General features: G+C 42.4%; 2 protein-coding genes across 2 annotated transcripts; both read right to left on the bottom strand.

Annotated features, from left to right (window-relative positions):
* Nucleotides 1–7870: 7870 nt before the first annotated feature.
* On the bottom strand, nt 7871–9281 carry LOC134448495 (probable E3 ubiquitin-protein ligase TRIML1). The gene is made up of 2 exons (XM_063198163.1): nt 8906–9281; nt 7871–8404 (listed from the first exon to the last, which is right to left on the bottom strand). The coding sequence occupies exons 1-2, from the start codon at nt 9092–9094 to the stop codon at nt 8240–8242; spliced, it is 354 nt and encodes a 117-aa protein (XP_063054233.1). The 5' UTR covers nt 9095–9281; the 3' UTR covers nt 7871–8239.
* A 415-nt stretch (nt 9282–9696) lies between these two features.
* LOC134449768 (E3 ubiquitin-protein ligase TRIM17-like) lies at nt 9697–15244 on the bottom strand. Its single transcript, XM_063199877.1, has 6 exons — nt 14473–15244; nt 12206–12301; nt 11617–11850; nt 10885–10952; nt 10397–10512; nt 9697–9920 (listed from the first exon to the last, which is right to left on the bottom strand). The coding sequence occupies exons 1-6, from the start codon at nt 14908–14910 to the stop codon at nt 9697–9699; spliced, it is 1176 nt and encodes a 391-aa protein (XP_063055947.1). The 5' UTR covers nt 14911–15244.
* Nucleotides 15245–17999: the final 2755 nt, after the last annotated feature.

Raw genomic sequence — 17999 nt, 5'->3', positions numbered from 1 at the left:
GATACCCTGAACTCCGCCCACACAATGTAAATGGATGTGCTCAAGTTTGGGTCTCCTAAGGGGGCGTTGTCCCCCCTTCTTCTTCTCTTACTGTTGCGTTTGGTGGCAGCTGACAAGGGTTGCGTATTACCGCCATCCAAAGGGCTGAGGTGGGAGTCTGTGAAGAGGCGTGGCGGCGACGGATGGGATGGGACGCGTCGCTCATGGTAACTGTCTGCCCAGTTGACATTGTTTTCATGGTACATTTTTTGTAATATCCTGTCATATATATATATAGGCCTAGTATTTATTTATTTGTGCATGGAAGTCCTTGTATTGTGCACAACCCTTCCAGGTGCAAGGCAGAAAAACTTGATCAATACGAAAAGTTCATTAAACATCGCACACTGGATACTTCTTTTGTATTTTTCCCCTGAGCGAGCAACGCGTTTCGCACAGTGCGTCTTCAGATTAGCTCTTATCCCAGTGCGTCTTCGGGAACCTGAAGACGCACCGGGCGAAACGCGTGCTTTGAAGAGGGGGGGGGAGAACAGTAGGGCCTAGGCCTACACAGTGTGCGGTGTTTAATGCACTTTTCGTATTGTGGTTTGTTTATGCAACTACAGGTAGATATCAGTTGCTTGCAGTAACTGTTGCAGTTGTCAGTGAAGCCACATTAGTTGTCCCCTTTTTTGGCTAGGCAGTGAGGAAATAGGCCTATTCGCGAGAAGTCTGTAACACTTTACATGGGACACCATATGTGTATGAAATAGCCTACTAAAGAGATGTCAAGGCTATAACCTAGGCCTACAATTTGAAACGGTGATGACATTTAAAACCGAGTCAAACGGCCATAGACAGCATTGTAATGAAGGGTGTCGTAACGGCAGCTGGAAAGAGATGGAACTTTAATTGCACGACGACATTCTGGCTTCAAACTCGCCCTGGCCGCTTCCCTATTTAACTTTAGGACTAAAATTATTCAACCGTTTCCACAGCAACGACCAAACTAATCACAGTTCCTGCAGCAGTAAAGCCAGGACTGCAAGTGTGAGCGAAATCAGCACAACTGTAGGCCTATAAAGGAATAATAAACAGTAACGGAAATACCGTGACCTGAAAAGTGCGCGGAATTGGGAGCCTTTTGTCGGTGAATTGCGCTGAAGCTAGCCTACATTGTGAACATGCTGAACGTTATCGCCAAATTACGATAGAAAGAGCAACCAATGTTATGTAATATTGCTAATTACCTCATCTACACAGTTGCTGCTACCCAAAAATATACGATGGCATAATTAAATAGTATGTGAAACACACCTGTGTTCCGTCTTTGGATGATGTGCAATGAATAAGACACACAACACAAACCTATTTCACCCCTTTGTTTTATTTCAAGGTGGAAGTGTCGAGGAGGACACACATCAATTTGCATTTTGACATCCGAAATCTGAACTGTCATCCAAGGATTCAATCCCACAAATGCACTCTAGAGGCGTAATTCACTCTCAAACTCGGATGGTCTCCTAAAGGGGCGTTCACCTGACGTCAACGGGATACCGGAAAACAACGAGCCTGACTTATCTCCTTCTTGTACCATCACTGGGCCTACCTTCATTAAACAAAACTTTATTGATCTCATTATACTTAATTAATATTTATTATACATTCAGTGTGTTTTAAATATCATTATTATATGGTTGTGACGTCATCGGTCGAATGCTCCATTCATTTCAACGGGGCTCCCCAACGTTCGGACGTCTGTTATTTTTCGATAACGGACGGGTTGGTCTATAACAGACCGCTGTCAATGGCAACAAGACTTTTCACTGCTAAAGCGACTTTTCAACAAGACTCTAATCAGCTGCTGTGATAGACAGCACCCGTTGTCCTGGCTACCGCTGTCAATGGCAACAAGACGTTCACTGCTAAAGCCACTGGCTTGTATACAAGTCAGTGGCTAAAGCGAATGTTTCATATCACTCCGCAGGGGGTCCGGTCTTTTGTCACTCTAATCAGCTGCTGTGATAGACAACACCTGTTGTCCTGGCTAGCCTACCTAGCTGTTGCCTAGCGGTGTTCCACAACGGCACTGTTTTGTTTTGCGCAGCAACAATCTTAACATTAAATGGGTCTAAAGAAATGTCCCCGCATGTGTGAATCATTTAAGTATATCCATATAATAAGCGGGTTAACTTTCGGCGAGTCGGTCGCTTTGTGGAATAGCAGCACTTCAGAGAGAACAAGACCCCTCCGCTCCGCGTCGGGGTCTAAAGATTCTCTCTGTCGTGCTGCTATTCCACGGTAGCGACCTTCTCGCCGAACGTTAACCCTTACTTATAGGACACAGGCCTAGGGCGACCCCAAGTCCAAGGGGGGACATGGTTATGTTTCTGAGGGACAGTGTGGGGCACTCCCTGGCGTGCACACATCCGTACCACCCCCTCACCTCCCTAGAAGTAGCGAGGCTACTGCCCATCACTGGATATGATCTAAATGAGATGTAAAAAGTGTAAATAGCCTTAAACACGTGCATTGTAGATGCTGTGGATGTGTCCTTTTTACTCATAGACACAATGCATGAGGTGGAGTGCTGTGCGAAAGTATTTGCCCCCTTACTTATTTCCCAGCTTTTATTGCATCTTTGTCACTCTTAATCATTTCAGATCAAAGAAACTGAAATGGTAGATATGGATAACTCCCAAGTCCACACAACAACTTAAACACCTTACAACTTGTTGTACCACCCTCAGCAGCAACAATTTCAGTCAAGTGTTTACAAGAATTGGTAAACAGTTTTTCACATCCCTGAGGAAGAATTTTTGCTGTAACATTTTTGTTTTAAAATCAGCTAAAGTGTTATATCACCAGGGGCCTCATGTACAAAGAAGTGTGTGGATTTCCTACCAAGAAGGTGCGGGCGCGAAAATCTTGAAAGCTACTTACGGACAAAAAAATCCGGATGTAGGCCTATCAATAAGTGCGTAACCAGGTTTTGCCGTGAAATCTTGCGCACATGCACGAGCACACACGGGCCCAAGTCTCCGCCTTGCCTCCTCCCTTAAATATTCAATATGAATAAGCTAAGTCTAATTAGTATGAACAGACCCATTCATGTGCGGAAGGGGAAAGCTGGAAATACATTTCATGATGCGAGGTGAAGGCGCTGTTTCGGAGGTAAGCAATTTAAAAGGAAAAAGGCTGCGCGCAATAGCCTAACAAAATTACTTTGGCATGTATAAAATCAGGCACTGGTAATACTTAATGTGAGGACTGCAGAAAAAACTGTCATGTTATACTGCAGTACAATGCAGGTTTCCCAACAATTGATATTTACAAGGCATTAGGCCTACATCAAAACACATTGCGATGAGGCAGTCGCCAAGGCTTCTGAGAAATAAACATGTAGGCCTAGACCTATGTCGGGTATAAATATGAAAGATGACACATGTACACATAGGCTACACCACATGTATGAATAACTTGCAGCCAATACTCAGCCTATAAAATCACCTGTTAATTGATGGACTAATTTTACAGTAGCCTTATTAAAAGAGAAAGACAAGCACTGCGGTGAGGACGTTCCCAACAAATGCGAGAAGACACATCGCAGATCCAGAAAATATTCAATGTTTAATAGCTGCCAAATACTTGAAATAATACTGCTGATGGGCATCCTATTTCGTTGTAATTCCAGGACAGTTACATGAGTCCGCTTCATTTTAACCAGCTGCCTCTCAACAATAATATGGTTGCAACCAACAGTAGCTCGCGACATACGTGAAGTCTTCACAAGAAAAACAGACAAAATCAACTTTAAGCCTCTTGGTGCCTTTACGTATAGCCTCGTTTCTCGTCGTTGGGCAACGAAAGGGGGAACTGACAATTGAGGTAGACTGGTTCTGGGGGGAAGAATAATGCGGACGGACGTCAACAATCAAGCGCGACTGAAGGCTAACTGGAAACGACGGTAATCAAACATTTCAAACAAGTGATTTACGGTTAAGTTTAGGGTTAAGATTAGGGTTAGGGTTAAGGTTAGGGTTAGGTTTAGGGTTAAGGTTAGGGATAATGTTGGAGGAAGGGAGACATGGCATGAAGCTGACACAACGACAGCGCTCCCCTCCCGGAATGCACGCACGCTGCTCAGGTGATCTCTCTCTCTCACTCGCTCTCTCTCACCCTCTCTCTCACCCACTCTCGACGACAGCGCGCGTTGCCCAACTACGAAAAATGAGGCTATATCGTAGCGGCACCACAAAGCTTGTAGTTGATTTTCATGAGAATGGACTCCTACTACACATGTAGTTGCGCTGCATGCCTCTGTGTGCCGCCAAATAGACGCAATGCACCACTTACGGCAACTTCCACGCTTACGGAAACTTCCACAGCAGCCCTGAAATTCACGTGGGGATCCACAGTTTTCCACGTCTAGTCTGTTTTAGTACATTTGACCGTGGCCGTGGAAAACAACTTAAGTAGCTTTTTTGCCCGTAAGTGAGCTTCGTACATGAGGCCCCAGATGTTAGAGGAGTCTCTCCTTTCAAAAAGTTCAGATTTCAGATTTCATCTGTCCTTCGAATATTTTCTCAGATGCTTCTTATGCATTGTCAATGTTTTTATCAAATTTGAGACGAGCCTTGATGCTCTCCTTGTCAGAGGTGGGTTTGGTCTTGGACATGCATGTAGTGTTTGCCTAGTCTCTTTCGTATGACTGAGTCATCATGAACGGTTCAATTTTCTGAGGTAGGCCTAATTAGCACCTCCAGTCGGTACGATGTTATGTTCCTTTCTGAATTATTGGATCCACCATCACTGTCTTCTTGGGGTAATTTGAGTGATTAGAAATATTCATCAGCACAACACCATGCCTTCCCTATTGGTGGATAATGGATCTCACTATGGTTTGCAGACGTCATAATGATTTAGGAATGACTTTGTAACCTCTTACAGTCTGAGACATCACATGTCAATTATTTTTATTATAAATGCTCCTGAATGTTGATGGATCAAAGTGTGATGTCATGGGTTCGATATGACCTACAGTACATTGTCAAACAGGTTCTATTCAAATTATATATTGATTTGAAAAGTCTGGTAGCAGCAAGACTGGGGCAGGTGTGAAAATAACTCAGATGTCCAAAACAATATGATTAATCACAGACACCCCCTCATTTAAAGAGGGGGGCAATTACTATTTCACTCAGGCTCATGCAGGTTTGGGTGGCATTTTTCCCTTCACAAATGAAATATTCACTGAAAATCACAGAAATGTTATGTTTACTTGGGATATAATTGTTCATTGTTGAAATTTGTTTGGTGATCTGAAAAGATTAAGTGTGACAAATGTGTAAAAAGGTAAAACAAAGATCAAGGGGAAAATACTTTCACACAGCACTGAGATTTAAATAGGCTAGACATGCCTTAATCATTTTATTTTCTGAAGATTCTTAAGATTCACGTTTTTCATTTTCTTATGGGCTTTCTGGGCTTTGCTAGTTTGCTAGTTCTACCATAATACTATGATTTTGCTCCCACACTAACAGTCTAACAGTGAACTAACCCACAGAGTACACCAGGGGTACTCAATTAAAAGTCCCCGAGGGCCAGTTTTTCAAAATTCCTCCCAATGAAGGGCTGGGCCGGGCTGACACGACACGACCCCCACCAAAAAAATTTTTTTTTTAAAAATAAAAAATGATAAGGCCTTTGTAATCACAAAACACACGCACTCACACCCACAGCAGATATTTAGTTTCCAGTGACAGGATGGGAGAACATTTCTCTCATAAAGGGCCTGCATTTTTCTGGAGCACTGTGGGGTGAGGTGCCTGCCTTGCTGTCATTGCCACCCACCCTTCAGTATTTTTTTTTAAATGACATAAGATTATCTTTTTTAAATGACATAAGATTAGCCTATATTTGCAGACTACATTCATAAACATTTATTTCTTAGTGAGAAAACCAATAAGCCTGAAGATAACACTTTTCAAACAAATGTTGCTTATTATGACTTTGTTTATGCAGCTCTCACATGCATAATGAGAATCAGATGCAATAATGGACCCAACAAAGAGGACACATAGATAGGAGGACACCAGGTTTTGCCAACAAGAAAATGGCACATTGATGCAATGTTGATTAAATGCAACAGCCAATAATAAATCATCAAGTTGCTCATAACTTTGTTTGAAATCTTATGAGGGGCTTAGCTTTCCAAACGAACTATTTGGGGACTGTTTAAAAGTGTGAAAAGTTTATCAAGCAATTCGTTTTTAAGTAGGCTACCCCTAGTTAGCTGCCAGCAGAGCTCAAACACAATTTGCCTTCATTTGTGTTAGCAACTAGCTACAGCTAGTGCTAAACCAATTCGAAGTCCTAACACACTGTATGCAATGAAATGTGGACCATTACTTTCAAAAACGAGGCAAAGAGAACTTTGTAAATAATTTATTTACAAGTTCTACCGTACTTCCCTTCAGTAGTCTACCTCACAACAGCCTCTGCCACCCTCATAGTCACTTCTGTTTGGAGCCTGCAGGGAGAAACTGATTGAGGGGGCGGAGACACGGCACGCATCTTCCTAGCGTCTGAGGCGCGATTTCAAAATAAGAGCCGGCAGCGCGATCGGACCAAAAAAAAAAAAAAAAAAAAAAAATTTTTTTTTTTTTTTTTTAATTTTTTTTTTCAAAATTATTCGAGGGCCACAAATAGATGCCCCACAAGTGGCCCGCGGGCCGCTATTTGAGTATGGGGGGAGTACACTATACTGAAATGGAACCCACAACTCTAAACCTTGTTCTGGTCAACGTTGGTGCACAGCAAATGAAATTAGATGTGTGGTGCCCTGAAATCAACCCAACTGGTCTTTAACTGTGTCATTACATTACACTTTTCTTTTTATCCAGTGACCTACCATTACATAGGCCAGTGTTTCACAACCTTTTTTGTTCTGCGTACCCCCTAAGTAATTTTCTCATATGATGAGTACCCCCCTCACTTATGCTCTATATCTGTTCCTCTATCACAATGTTTCTACACTGCATATATTTGTTATTATTACATTTTTCCAAGTACCCCTGAGGGGTGCTCGCGTACCCCTAGTGGTACACATACCCCTGGTTGGGAACCACTGACATAGGCAATTGTGGGGGGAGACCAATTTCAAATAATATGTTTAATGATTCCTTTCACTACTACCTAATCCTGAACTCACCACAGATCATGCAAAAAGTTCAACTCATGCACAACTTCTAAGCTGGTAAACACAAACTGTTTAACAATCTAAAAGAAAAAAAAACTTACCGCACATTTGCTTGACTTTATTCATATACTATTATCATAGTGAAAAGCACATTTAGTCTCTGTGTGTCATCAGGTATTTCTCATGAATCACAGATCAACTTTAGTCAGCCATTTCAACCAATCAAAGAATGTCAATGAATATGAGACTGTCATCAATGTATACAGAGCACAGTATCATTTAAGACAAGTGTCTCCACCAGGCTTTGGAAATTCCTCAGGGAACTTTTTAACGTTCCCCGAAGTGCCAAAATAAAACTTCCTCAAAGGACCTTTGGAGATTTTTCAGTTTGCTATGTGGGGGGAAACTCAAAGTTTTCTGATGAATCTTGAGGAAATTGTCAGGATTCTTCCATTCTTATCTATTACATTCCTCAAAAAATGTTAGAGATTGCTTAGCAGTGGTAAATGGGAGGCTCTTTGGGGAGCTTCCCAGAGTTACACATGGCGTATGTGAAATGAGGATAGCCATGTCTTTCTTTACACAAAAAAGGGTATTTGTTTGATTGCTTTTGTTACTTGGCTATGCCATTTAAATACTCAATAATAATTAAAGACACGATTTGTAAATTACTTTACTTTATTGGTTAGTATTTGCAACCAGATATGACAACAGGCCCAGGACAAATTAATCTTAACCCCCTGTCTGTCCATGCTTACTGTACAATGTAATGGGAACTCTGGGGCCCTCCACTGCCTGGGCCTGGAATAACTGACTCCTTTGTCCCCCTTTTGTCAGTGGGCCTGTTTGAAGCGCAGTATTGGACAGATAGACTGATAGGCAGAGCAGAGAATATTATACATATAATACACAGTATAATAATGAACATATAATAATAAACACTCAACTCTCTTCACACATACAAAAACACACGTCGGGACATTCCTGCAAGTTAGAGCTAACATGTTCTGTTGATGTTTGCATCTACTATAGCCTACAGGTTCACATTGGTATGATCGGTCAAGGACCACACGAGACAGTGTAGATGACCGAGGTGTCATCTGCGTTGCAGAACGTGACCTGGCGTGTGTCGCTATCCAGGTAGACCCCAATCCTGCAGGGTTTGACTGGTAGCTCCAGGTGAACCTCCTCTCCTGTCTCTCGCACCACCACCACAGCCTTATCCTGTAACGGTCCAGGGTATCATTTTAGTCACTCATTTTCAAAATGTCTACTGCCCATTCACAAATTTGATCATGATTTACTAAACTAATAGTTACTCATCTGACCAAAGCACAGAGAGTTAAAACGTCAAACCTTCTACTCTGTCACTCTCACCACCACCACCACCATTACAGCGGCACAGCCTTGTCCTTTAGAGGTCCAGTGTGTCATTTAATTGTGCATTTTCAGACAAAAACTGTATCACTGTAATTATCACTATTATTTTCAAAAGGTCTGCTTCCCATTAACAAATTTGATCATGATTATTAACTAACTAATAAAGTAATAAAACTGCTCTGAGCAGCAACTGCAGCTCTGAGCAAGCACAGCAACTTTTTATAGTTTACATTTCTGAGTCTTCTTAGAAATTAATGGTAGTGGTAAATGTTCATGAAATGAAGAAAACATTTGTGAATGGGCAGCATACATTTATCTAAACAAATTACATTTGACATGACATGCCTTTAACTCCATAGTGATGTCCTGTCTGCTGGAGGTCAGTGGTGAGAACAGACCCCCCCAGAAAAGGGAAGGAGGGGGACTGGGGGACTGGGGCGTCTGGGAGGGCCTCACTCTCAGACCCTGCTGCCAGTTGTCCTCACGGCCCACCTGCATCACCCAGTAGCAAACAGGACATTTTACATTGTTCATTCAAGACTTGTAGCATGTTTGTACAGATAGTCACTCTTTGTTGAAAAGACTCAACTACGTCATAACAACATTAATATGACATTGCAGAGACCCTAAAGTAACAGATCTGGCCATTGCAGTTTTGATGACAGTTGTATTATAACCCTAGTTTAGGCTCTGCCCAAAGGGGCTAATTGGACTTCTGAGTGACCTCATATACTACATATGTACTGTACTGTACAGTAGGCTACATGTACATGTACTATACAGTTGTACCATGTGTTATTCTACTAGCTGTGTTGAATGAGTTTTAATTCAACATTTAGGCCAAATACACTCAATGCAGGGGTCAATCAAGAGTCATTCAACATGCGGTGAATGAGTGTTAATTCAACACTCAAGGTAATGATACACAGGGCAACTTTTTGAGCAATGTTGCCAGGTAACATCATGATTGGCTATTCATTCGCTGATTGAATAGCTGAAAAAGTTGTCAGCTGCTACACCAAGTTTTTTTTTTAAATTGTAAACAGTCTAAACAACATCTTATAGTATATCGTTGCCCAGAGAGATTGCTCAAAAAGTTGCCCTGTGTATCATCACCTTTAGACCTAAGCCGAGCCCTAACCCACCTGCACCTCCCAATAGCAGCGTCCTGAATGCAGTGCCCGGTCCTGGTAGCCATCCCGAAATCCTCCCCCCTCCCCCCTCCTGGGCATGTAGAATGCGAATGCATCACCCCTATTACTGCCACTACCACCACCACCACCTCCCCGCTGCACATGCACAGCCTTGTGTTCGAGGAACAGTTTCAGGTTGGGGTCGAGTGTCACCAAGACATCCAGAGCTGGAACATAGAGGTATATAAGACATGAGTACAAGGTCAGCAAGAGAGGGTAAGACATGAACACATACAGTACATACTCCACATAATGGTGGTTTGAGTCTAAGGTCATGATAGGAGGCTGAGGACATGAGAACAAACTCGTTGTCATTGTGTGAGGGTACGATATTAGTTACAATGTCAGACACTGCGCGAGTCGCGACATTCATCCAGTTCCTTACAACATTTTTTTACTCTCTTAAGGATTGAAAATCCCCACAGACAGTGACACGGGTCAGAGTTTGGCAGAGTCAGAGTTTGAGAGGCCATTGGTGATGGATCAAAGCACATTCCTCCAGTTGAATACAGTGCAAAAGGACTTGGTACACACACACACACACACACACACACACACACACACACACACACACACACACACACACACACACACACACACACACACACACACACACACACACACACACAGTATCCTGGGTTACCGTCTGTGATGGACCTGAGCATGTTCCTCCAGGTGAATACGGGTCCAAAGGACTCATAAGGGCCGCGGCTGAAGGTGTCAGGAACAGAGTTCAGGTCTGCCGTTCTGGACTTGTACCTGCCGCAGAGTACAGTGTCAGGATTTAGAACAGATCAAGCAACACTGGACTGTAACACCATATATTGTTGGTATTCACAAAGGCCTGGGTGAAATCCATATGAAATCCATAATTTCAAAAAGTTAAGATAAGCCCATCACACTGTATTTCTGACAGTTTTTGTGTATTTCTAACAGTGAAAAGGCAGTGCTTCAACTATGTTGGACTTGAAGACCGCATTGTGTTGGTATTGCCCATCCAATCAGCTTAGCAGATGCAGGTCTATAGAACTAATTGAAATTGTGTGTGTGTATTTACCACAGTAAAAAGGCTGTTTTAATTTTGCTGGATCTTCTTTTGCTTTTTCAAGCGGATTGAATCATTGAAATTACCTTCCCTCTCCTTCGGCTTCTTTACACTTCATTTCTTGGACTTGGAAAAGGCCCTTGTCACTCCACCACTGCAAAGCGCCAGATTAGAATCATATAAATGTCCAGCCATTTATGACAAAATCCTCAGCTTATGTTAGTACAATACGGATGTCTTCTGTTTTTGCATATTTCTTTATTGCAGTGCATTAAGATGTTTAGACGCCACATGTCTTCATCAGAATCATTAAAAACATCTAAAAATCCAGCAATTTATGAAACAAAACTTTCTGATCATATCTTAAAGATTGCCCTCACAGATTGCCCTCCTTTGGTTAAATTGGCTTTTGTCAACAAAGGGAACCATTGTTTTTACCACATATATTTTTTTAATCGGCTTACGCACAAAAATGGTATCTATGGCACTATTTCTAAACCCTAATACTGAGCATGGTACCATCCTGCTGCACTGCTACCTTTGGGTAGGCTACCCTTTGGGCTGCCCCCTTGCATGGGCAAGGCATAAATGCAATTTCATTGAGTGCAGTGATAACTCTGTGCTGTGGAGTGCTGGGTCACAATGACAATGGGAATTTACCAGTTGGGCTTTCACTTTTGTCACTTTCAGCTTATGGATATTATTTATTTATTCTTATTTCTCCTTTATTTTTACAATGGTAGAAGTCATACTGAAGTTGTTGCCTCTTTTCCAAGTGAGCGGCAAGGCCAGGCTGATGTAAGTCTGCTGTACTGTACCTGTAAAAAGGCGTCGGGTCTGGTGGTGTCCAGTCCTGTCTGCAGGCTTTTCATCAGCTTGTCTGTCTCCGCCAGCCTGTTGGCGATGGCCGTCTCGCGCCTCTGCATGGTGTCAAGAGCACGTTGCTCCTGAGTCGCCACCTGCTCCATCATGGCCCTCTCCTGCTCCTGCACCACACGCACCAGCAGTGCACTGTGGGCCGCGATACGCGCACGCTGCGCTCTGGACTTCTCCTGAAATACATTGCATGTACAATACATTACATTACATTTATCAGGTGTCCAAAGAAAACAAAGTAACAGGATATAGAGTAAACAGCCGTGATATGGATATGCTGCTCTCTGGACTCCTCCTGAACGTCGACGTTACATTACCATTACATTACACCCAGCGCTACAGGTAGTATATTACATAGCTGCAGCTTTGTAACAACATTGCCTACTTAAGTGTTATAATTACATTTGTAGCAGTATTTCTTCCTTATACAAAACTGCACTTATTGTAAACCATGCTAATCATCTGTTATTTATTTTACACAGCATGTGCTGTCTCCTTTCATTTTCATTTTTAGTTATGTGACTGCCTCACCTTAGTTTTTGTAATCTCTTCTGTCTGTTTCATTTTCAGGTTGTGCAACTTGATTCTTTCAGAGATCACAAAGTCCACTGAGGCGGTCAGCTCCTCCTGATCACAGACACACATACACACGCACACACACACGCACATCATTATGTGGGCCAATATCTAAAGGCCATCCTCCAAAATACAGTGAGGAGAATAAGTATTTGATCCCTTGCTGATTTTGTTGGTTTGCCCACTAATAAAGACATGACCAGTCTTTCATGTTAATGATAATATGTATTATAATATTATGAGACAGAATATGAAAAAGAAAATCCAGAAATTAACTCTAAAGAATATATATTAATTAATTTATATTTCATTGAGGGAAATAAGTATTTGATCCCCTGCCAACCATTAAGAGTTCTGATCCCGCAGATCAAATGGCACTTCCAATCAACTTGTTATCTGAATTGAACACACCTGTTAATAGTAACCTGCACAAAAGACACATTGAATCTGCAGAATCAGTCCATAGAATCAGTCAATCAATCAAACTAAACTCGCCAACATGGGACAGACCAAAAAGCTGTCAAAGGATGTCAGGGACAAGATTTTAGAACTCAACAAGGCTGAAATGGGCTCCTAGATATTAAGGAGCAAGCTGTTGGTGCATTTCTTCCCAATTTTAGGACATACAAAATGATCATCAATCATCAATCTTAGGCCTGTCTGTGGTTCCATACAAGATTTGACCTTGTGGGAATTTAATAACCAGAAAAAAAGAGATAAAGCACCTTAAAACTGTATGGGAGGAGCTAGGAAATGATCTCAAGGCAGCTGGGACCTCAATCACTAAGAAAACTATTGGAAACACTTAATACCACAACGGATTAAAATCCTGCAGTGCATGCATGGTACCCCTGCTTCAGAAGGAACCTGTTCAGGCTCACCTGAAGTTTGCCAATGAACATCAAACTGTATTAGGATATGATTGTGAGGTGCTGGAATCAGATAACACCAAAATCAAACTGTTTGGCATCAACACAACTCAATCTATTTGGAGGAAGAGAAATGCTGCCTATGATCCCAAGAACAACACCTTCTCCAACATCATACATGAAAGTGGTAACATTATGTTTTGAGGTTGTTTGTCTGGCCAAGACACAGGACAACTTCACATCGTCAAGGAATGGATGAAGGGAGACATGTAAACGTACAATGCTGCATGCCAACCTCTTTCCCACCACCACTAGACTGAAGGTGGGTCATGGATTGGCCTCCCAATATGATAATAATCCATAACATACAGCCCACGCAACGAAAGAGTAGCTCAAGCAGAAGCACATTAAGCTCATGAAGTGGCCTGGACGGTTCCCAAACATTAACCCTATAATAATCCTGTGAAGGGGACAAAAGATCCCATTTGCCAAGCTACAGTCATACAACTTAAATGATTTAGAGATGATCTGCAAAGAAAAGTGGACAAAAATCATTTCTAATATATCCACAAACATTGTCATTAACTGAAAGAAACATCTGACCTCTGAATGAGAAAACAAGGGCTTTGCCACCAAGTATTTTGTCTTCTTTGACTAGAGGGGTCAAATACTTATTTTCCTTAATGGAATACAAATCAATTAAAATATATTCTTCAAAGTTATTTTCTGGATTTTCTTTTTGATATTCTGTCTCTCCATATTAGAATACATTTTATCATTAATATTATAGAATGACCATGTCTTTATTAGTGGGCAAACCAACAAAATCAGCAAGGGATCAAATACTTATTCTCCTCACTGTACTATAATGCCTTGGTAGTTGTGTATGCTGTTTAAAATATGTGCATATCTTACAGCATTCATTTTAACACTGTAGATGAGTGACGATAATCAAGGCAATACGGCATGCCTGTATGATTTTTTAAAAGGATGAAATATATTCCATTCTGTAATCAGAGGACCGTTTTGAAAATGTCAGCATTTTGTTTTCATTCACAAAATACCCAGTGTCCGAACATTTGTGGAATCTGGCTGTACTTATATGGCCATTAAATAAGCTTCAAAATCCAAAAAAGTTTTTATTATTAATATTGATTATATTTAGTTATTTTTTATAAACTGATTAAATTAGGAAACTGCTCATGTAAACAGTGTGTCCGGATTCGTGTGCCCGCATTCGTTTCAACCAATTATAATTCCTTAGGCTTAAACCAAAAGTGTCCATAAACACATCTATTGTCTATAACAAAAGAGCCCAGTATAGTACAAAACTGAAGTGAAAGTGAAACGGACCTTAAAGATGGGGGCTGCTTCAGGGGCAGGCCTGAACTGGTGTCCCTGGTGCCTGTCACTGTCCCTACAGATGGAGCACACCAGCCTCTTGTCCGTCAGGCAGAACAGTTTCAGACCCTCCTTGTGTTCGCGACACAGCAACACCCCTGGGGTCCCCGCTGCACCCTCCTCGCGCCCCTCCATACCCCCATGAGCCCTGTGGGCCCTCAGGTTATCCCTGGCAGCAGACACTACACTTCCCAGGAGTCTGCAGTCCTTCAGGTCGTCGCTCTGGAATGGGTGCCGGCATTCGGGGCAAAGGCTTGGCCCGGTGCTGGTCTGGATATGGCGCTGCACACACAGCTGGCAGTAAATGTGGTCGCACGGCAGGCTCTTTGGGTTCTTGAAGTCCTCGAGGCATATGGGGCACTTGATCTGCATCGAAAGCATGGAGGCCATCTTGGAAGACTAGCAATGACCTTGAGCTGAGCGCACACTCCTTCCCTGAGGATGACCTTGAGCACTCCTTTGCTTTTTGTGACCGGCAGATTTGCCTTGTTGTTGTTAAGCGCAGAAAAGGCTTTGTCTCAATCTTTACACTTCAGATCTTCCGCTGTGTTTCTCTTTATGCCTCTCTTGCCACTCTCTCTCTTTATCTCTCTCTCTCGCTCTCTTCATGCGTTCTTCCTTTACTTTCCTCTCTCACAACTGTCTTGCTATCACAACATTTTCTGTCATTCTTTCTTCTTTTCGTCTCTGTCGCACTCGTTACACTCACAACACACACGCTCTCTCGTTGTCTTCAACTCGAGTCCTGGTCCTATTCTGGATGCCAGCTTATAAGCAGGTGTGTGTGTGTGTGTGTGTGTGTGTGTGTGTGTGTGTGTGTGTGTGTGTGTGTGTGTGTGTGTGTGTGTGTGTGTGTGTGTGTGTGTTTGTGTGTGTGTGTGTGTGTGTGTGTGTGTGTGTGTGTGTGTGTGTGTGTGTGTGTGTGTGTGTGTGTGTGTGTGTGTGTATGTGTGTAAGTCTCACCTGACTGGATATTCAGAGCAATGAATCATTGAATCATCCACCTTCACCTACAGGTTAATGAATGCCATCTACAATGGTATGTGATCCAGCAACAACAGTTTCACAATGAAACAGTATTCAGCGCATTGTTGTCCTATTGCTGTTTGTTATGATTATTAACATCTCCATGCCAGGTCAACACAGGACATAAAGGAATCTTGCCCAAGACAATTACCCAAGTAACTAAACTAAAAATTCACTTCTCTCTCTCTCTCTGTCTCTCTCTCTCTCTCTGTCTCTCTCTCTCTCTCTCTCTCTCTCTCTCTCTCTCTCTCTCTCTCTCTCTCTCTCTCTCTCTCTCTCTCTCTCTCTCTCTCTCTCTCTGCATGCACGCACACACATTCTTTCAATCACAGCACACACATACAGTACACACACACACACACACACACACACACAGACACACACACACACACACACACACACACACACACACACACACACACACACACACACACACACACACACACACGTATGTTCGTGTATGTGTCTAGACACATGTATATGGGCAGATCTAGACATTTTGGAGCCCTAGGCGAACATGGCAGAGGCGATTCCTCTTTGAGTACAAGGGAGGCGCCGCCTCCTGTCCAAAATCACGGAGAATAGTATGTAAACTAATGCTTTACACAACTTAATAACATTGCTATTTCAGACCCAGCTCCATAGAAAATGCATGTGCTCAACTTAGAGATGAAACCAATCTGTTATAAGATCCCGAGGCTCGCACGAGTTTTTTCCGCTCATGACAACGCAAGCGAGTCGAGTCTCAATGGACTTCAATGGCATGTGGGATTGTACGATTTTTCAATGGCAAAATGCTAAACGGTCATTGGCTATTGCCGTGAAATTTTTTTGATTTTGAGACTGAGCCTCACTGGGAGTGAATGGAGAAGAGAGAGGAGGGGGGAGGGACCGGAGACTGGAGCTCCGACTTGTGATTGGGTGAACCCCGTGTCAGTAGGCTACAGTAGTTGATTTCATTTCGAAATGCGGATATGTTATTAATTTGACTGAGAAGTTTCGTCGTGGTAACCAGTGGGGAAGCTATTCATTGCGGTGTACTCCAGTTTTCTGTACATATTCTTGTAAACCTAGTGACACTAGTGTTGCGAATAAAGTCTTAATAGTGGCATGTCCTTATCCTTTTTAATCTCCCAATTCAAAAGTTGAAGTTGCCTACTTTTCGTTAGGGCTAGCTTGCAAGAAAGCTAGAGAGCTATGCAAAATGCCAAGCATTGTGGATTAAATTCTGGCGAATTCCAGTCGTCCTTATGAGGAGAAAATGAATATCAAGGAGCAGAGCAGAGCACTGCCTAATATTTACTAATATTATATATATATATATTATATATATATATATATTTACTAATATATACTATAATACTTGGTGAAAAAGGTAGGGAAGAACAACCGTTTCTTTTGAGCTTTCGTGGTGTCTTATCAACTGGTTAACTGCCAAGTCCCGTGAGTGGCGAGTCCTTGTTTCCTACTGTGTTGGCAATGTCTGGTAAATAATTAAAGATTTTGCGACCTCTAGTGGTAAGTTAAGCCGTGCACCCAGTAATGAACAAAGACAACGAAGGCAAACTAAATCACATCATTATGTGGCGGAGGTAGGCCTAATGATAATAATAATAATAATAAAAACATTTCCCTATGAATAGGCTACAAGGGGGATAATGATTAACGTTTAACAAATTTGTTTCAACAAGAGTCCTTTAGTGTGTGAGGCCATATGTGGCTCAGGACCAATGTAAGATGTGTGTCAAAATTCCCCCCCCCTCTTTATTTTTGCGTTCTGGACATATTGTAATTGAACAGCCTCCCCTGTTTGACAGACTACCAGCCGCCACTGGAACATGGGGCCCTTAAAAGTCATTCTTGAAAAACGTACAGTCACCCCTACTTTGCATATTAGGTTATATTGGCCTGCAAAAAAGAGGAGGATAAACCAATTTATAATGTAGTATTTTATAGTAACAGTTGGTGTGGCAGTGTGGCCCCTATGGAGGGCAGATTTGGTCAGGGCCCTAGGCAATTGCCTAGGATTGCCTAATGCCTCTGTCTGCCTCTGGTTTGTGTGTGTGTGTGTGTGTGTGTGTGTGTGTGTGTGTGTGTGTGTGTGTGTGTGTGTGTGTGTGTGTGTGTGTGTGTGTGTGTGTGTGTGTGTGTGTGTGTGTATGTGTGTCTGCCTGCCTGCCTGCATATATGTCTATGGACTAATATAGACAGCATGCGAGTGAATGCGGAGAGGGTGTGCTGTGTTTATTGGCTTGCTAACAGGTGCATGTGGCAGTAGGAAGTGCGGTCTGCAGCGCTTCATTATTATTTTGGTCTCTTTGTTCCAGTTTCAGCCAACCGAGACGATTATCAAGAAGCTGTGATGCTGAGAAAAACAACATCTGTGATTTGAGGTTGGTCATGAGGATGTTTTCCGTTGAAGGAGGAAGGAATGCTCGTGGGAATGCTTAAAG

This window comes from Engraulis encrasicolus, chromosome 5 (genome assembly GCF_034702125.1).
Source record: "Engraulis encrasicolus isolate BLACKSEA-1 chromosome 5, IST_EnEncr_1.0, whole genome shotgun sequence".
Taxonomy (NCBI): domain Eukaryota; kingdom Metazoa; phylum Chordata; class Actinopteri; order Clupeiformes; family Engraulidae; genus Engraulis; species Engraulis encrasicolus.
The sequence above is the reverse complement of the archived record's forward strand: the minus strand, read 5'-3'. Positions and strand labels throughout refer to the sequence as shown.

Coding starts and splice junctions, on each gene's coding strand:
- LOC134448495 (XM_063198163.1), bottom strand. CDS start 9,094: ATGAACAATGTAAAATGTCCTGTTTGCTACTGGGTGATGCAGGTGGGC. Junction 8,405..8,905: donor ACATCACTATGGAGTTAAAG/GCATGTCATGTC, acceptor GGACCGTTACAG/GATAAGGCTGTGGTGGTGGT.
- LOC134449768 (XM_063199877.1), bottom strand. CDS start 14,910: ATGGCCTCCATGCTTTCGATGCAGATCAAGTGCCCCATATGCCTCGAG. Junction 10,953..11,616: donor GACCCGACGCCTTTTTACAG/GTACAGTACAGC, acceptor GGCGCTTTGCAG/TGGTGGAGTGACAAGGGCCT. Junction 10,513..10,884: donor GAAGCCGAAGGAGAGGGAAG/GTAATTTCAATG, acceptor ACTCTGCGGCAG/GTACAAGTCCAGAACGGCAG.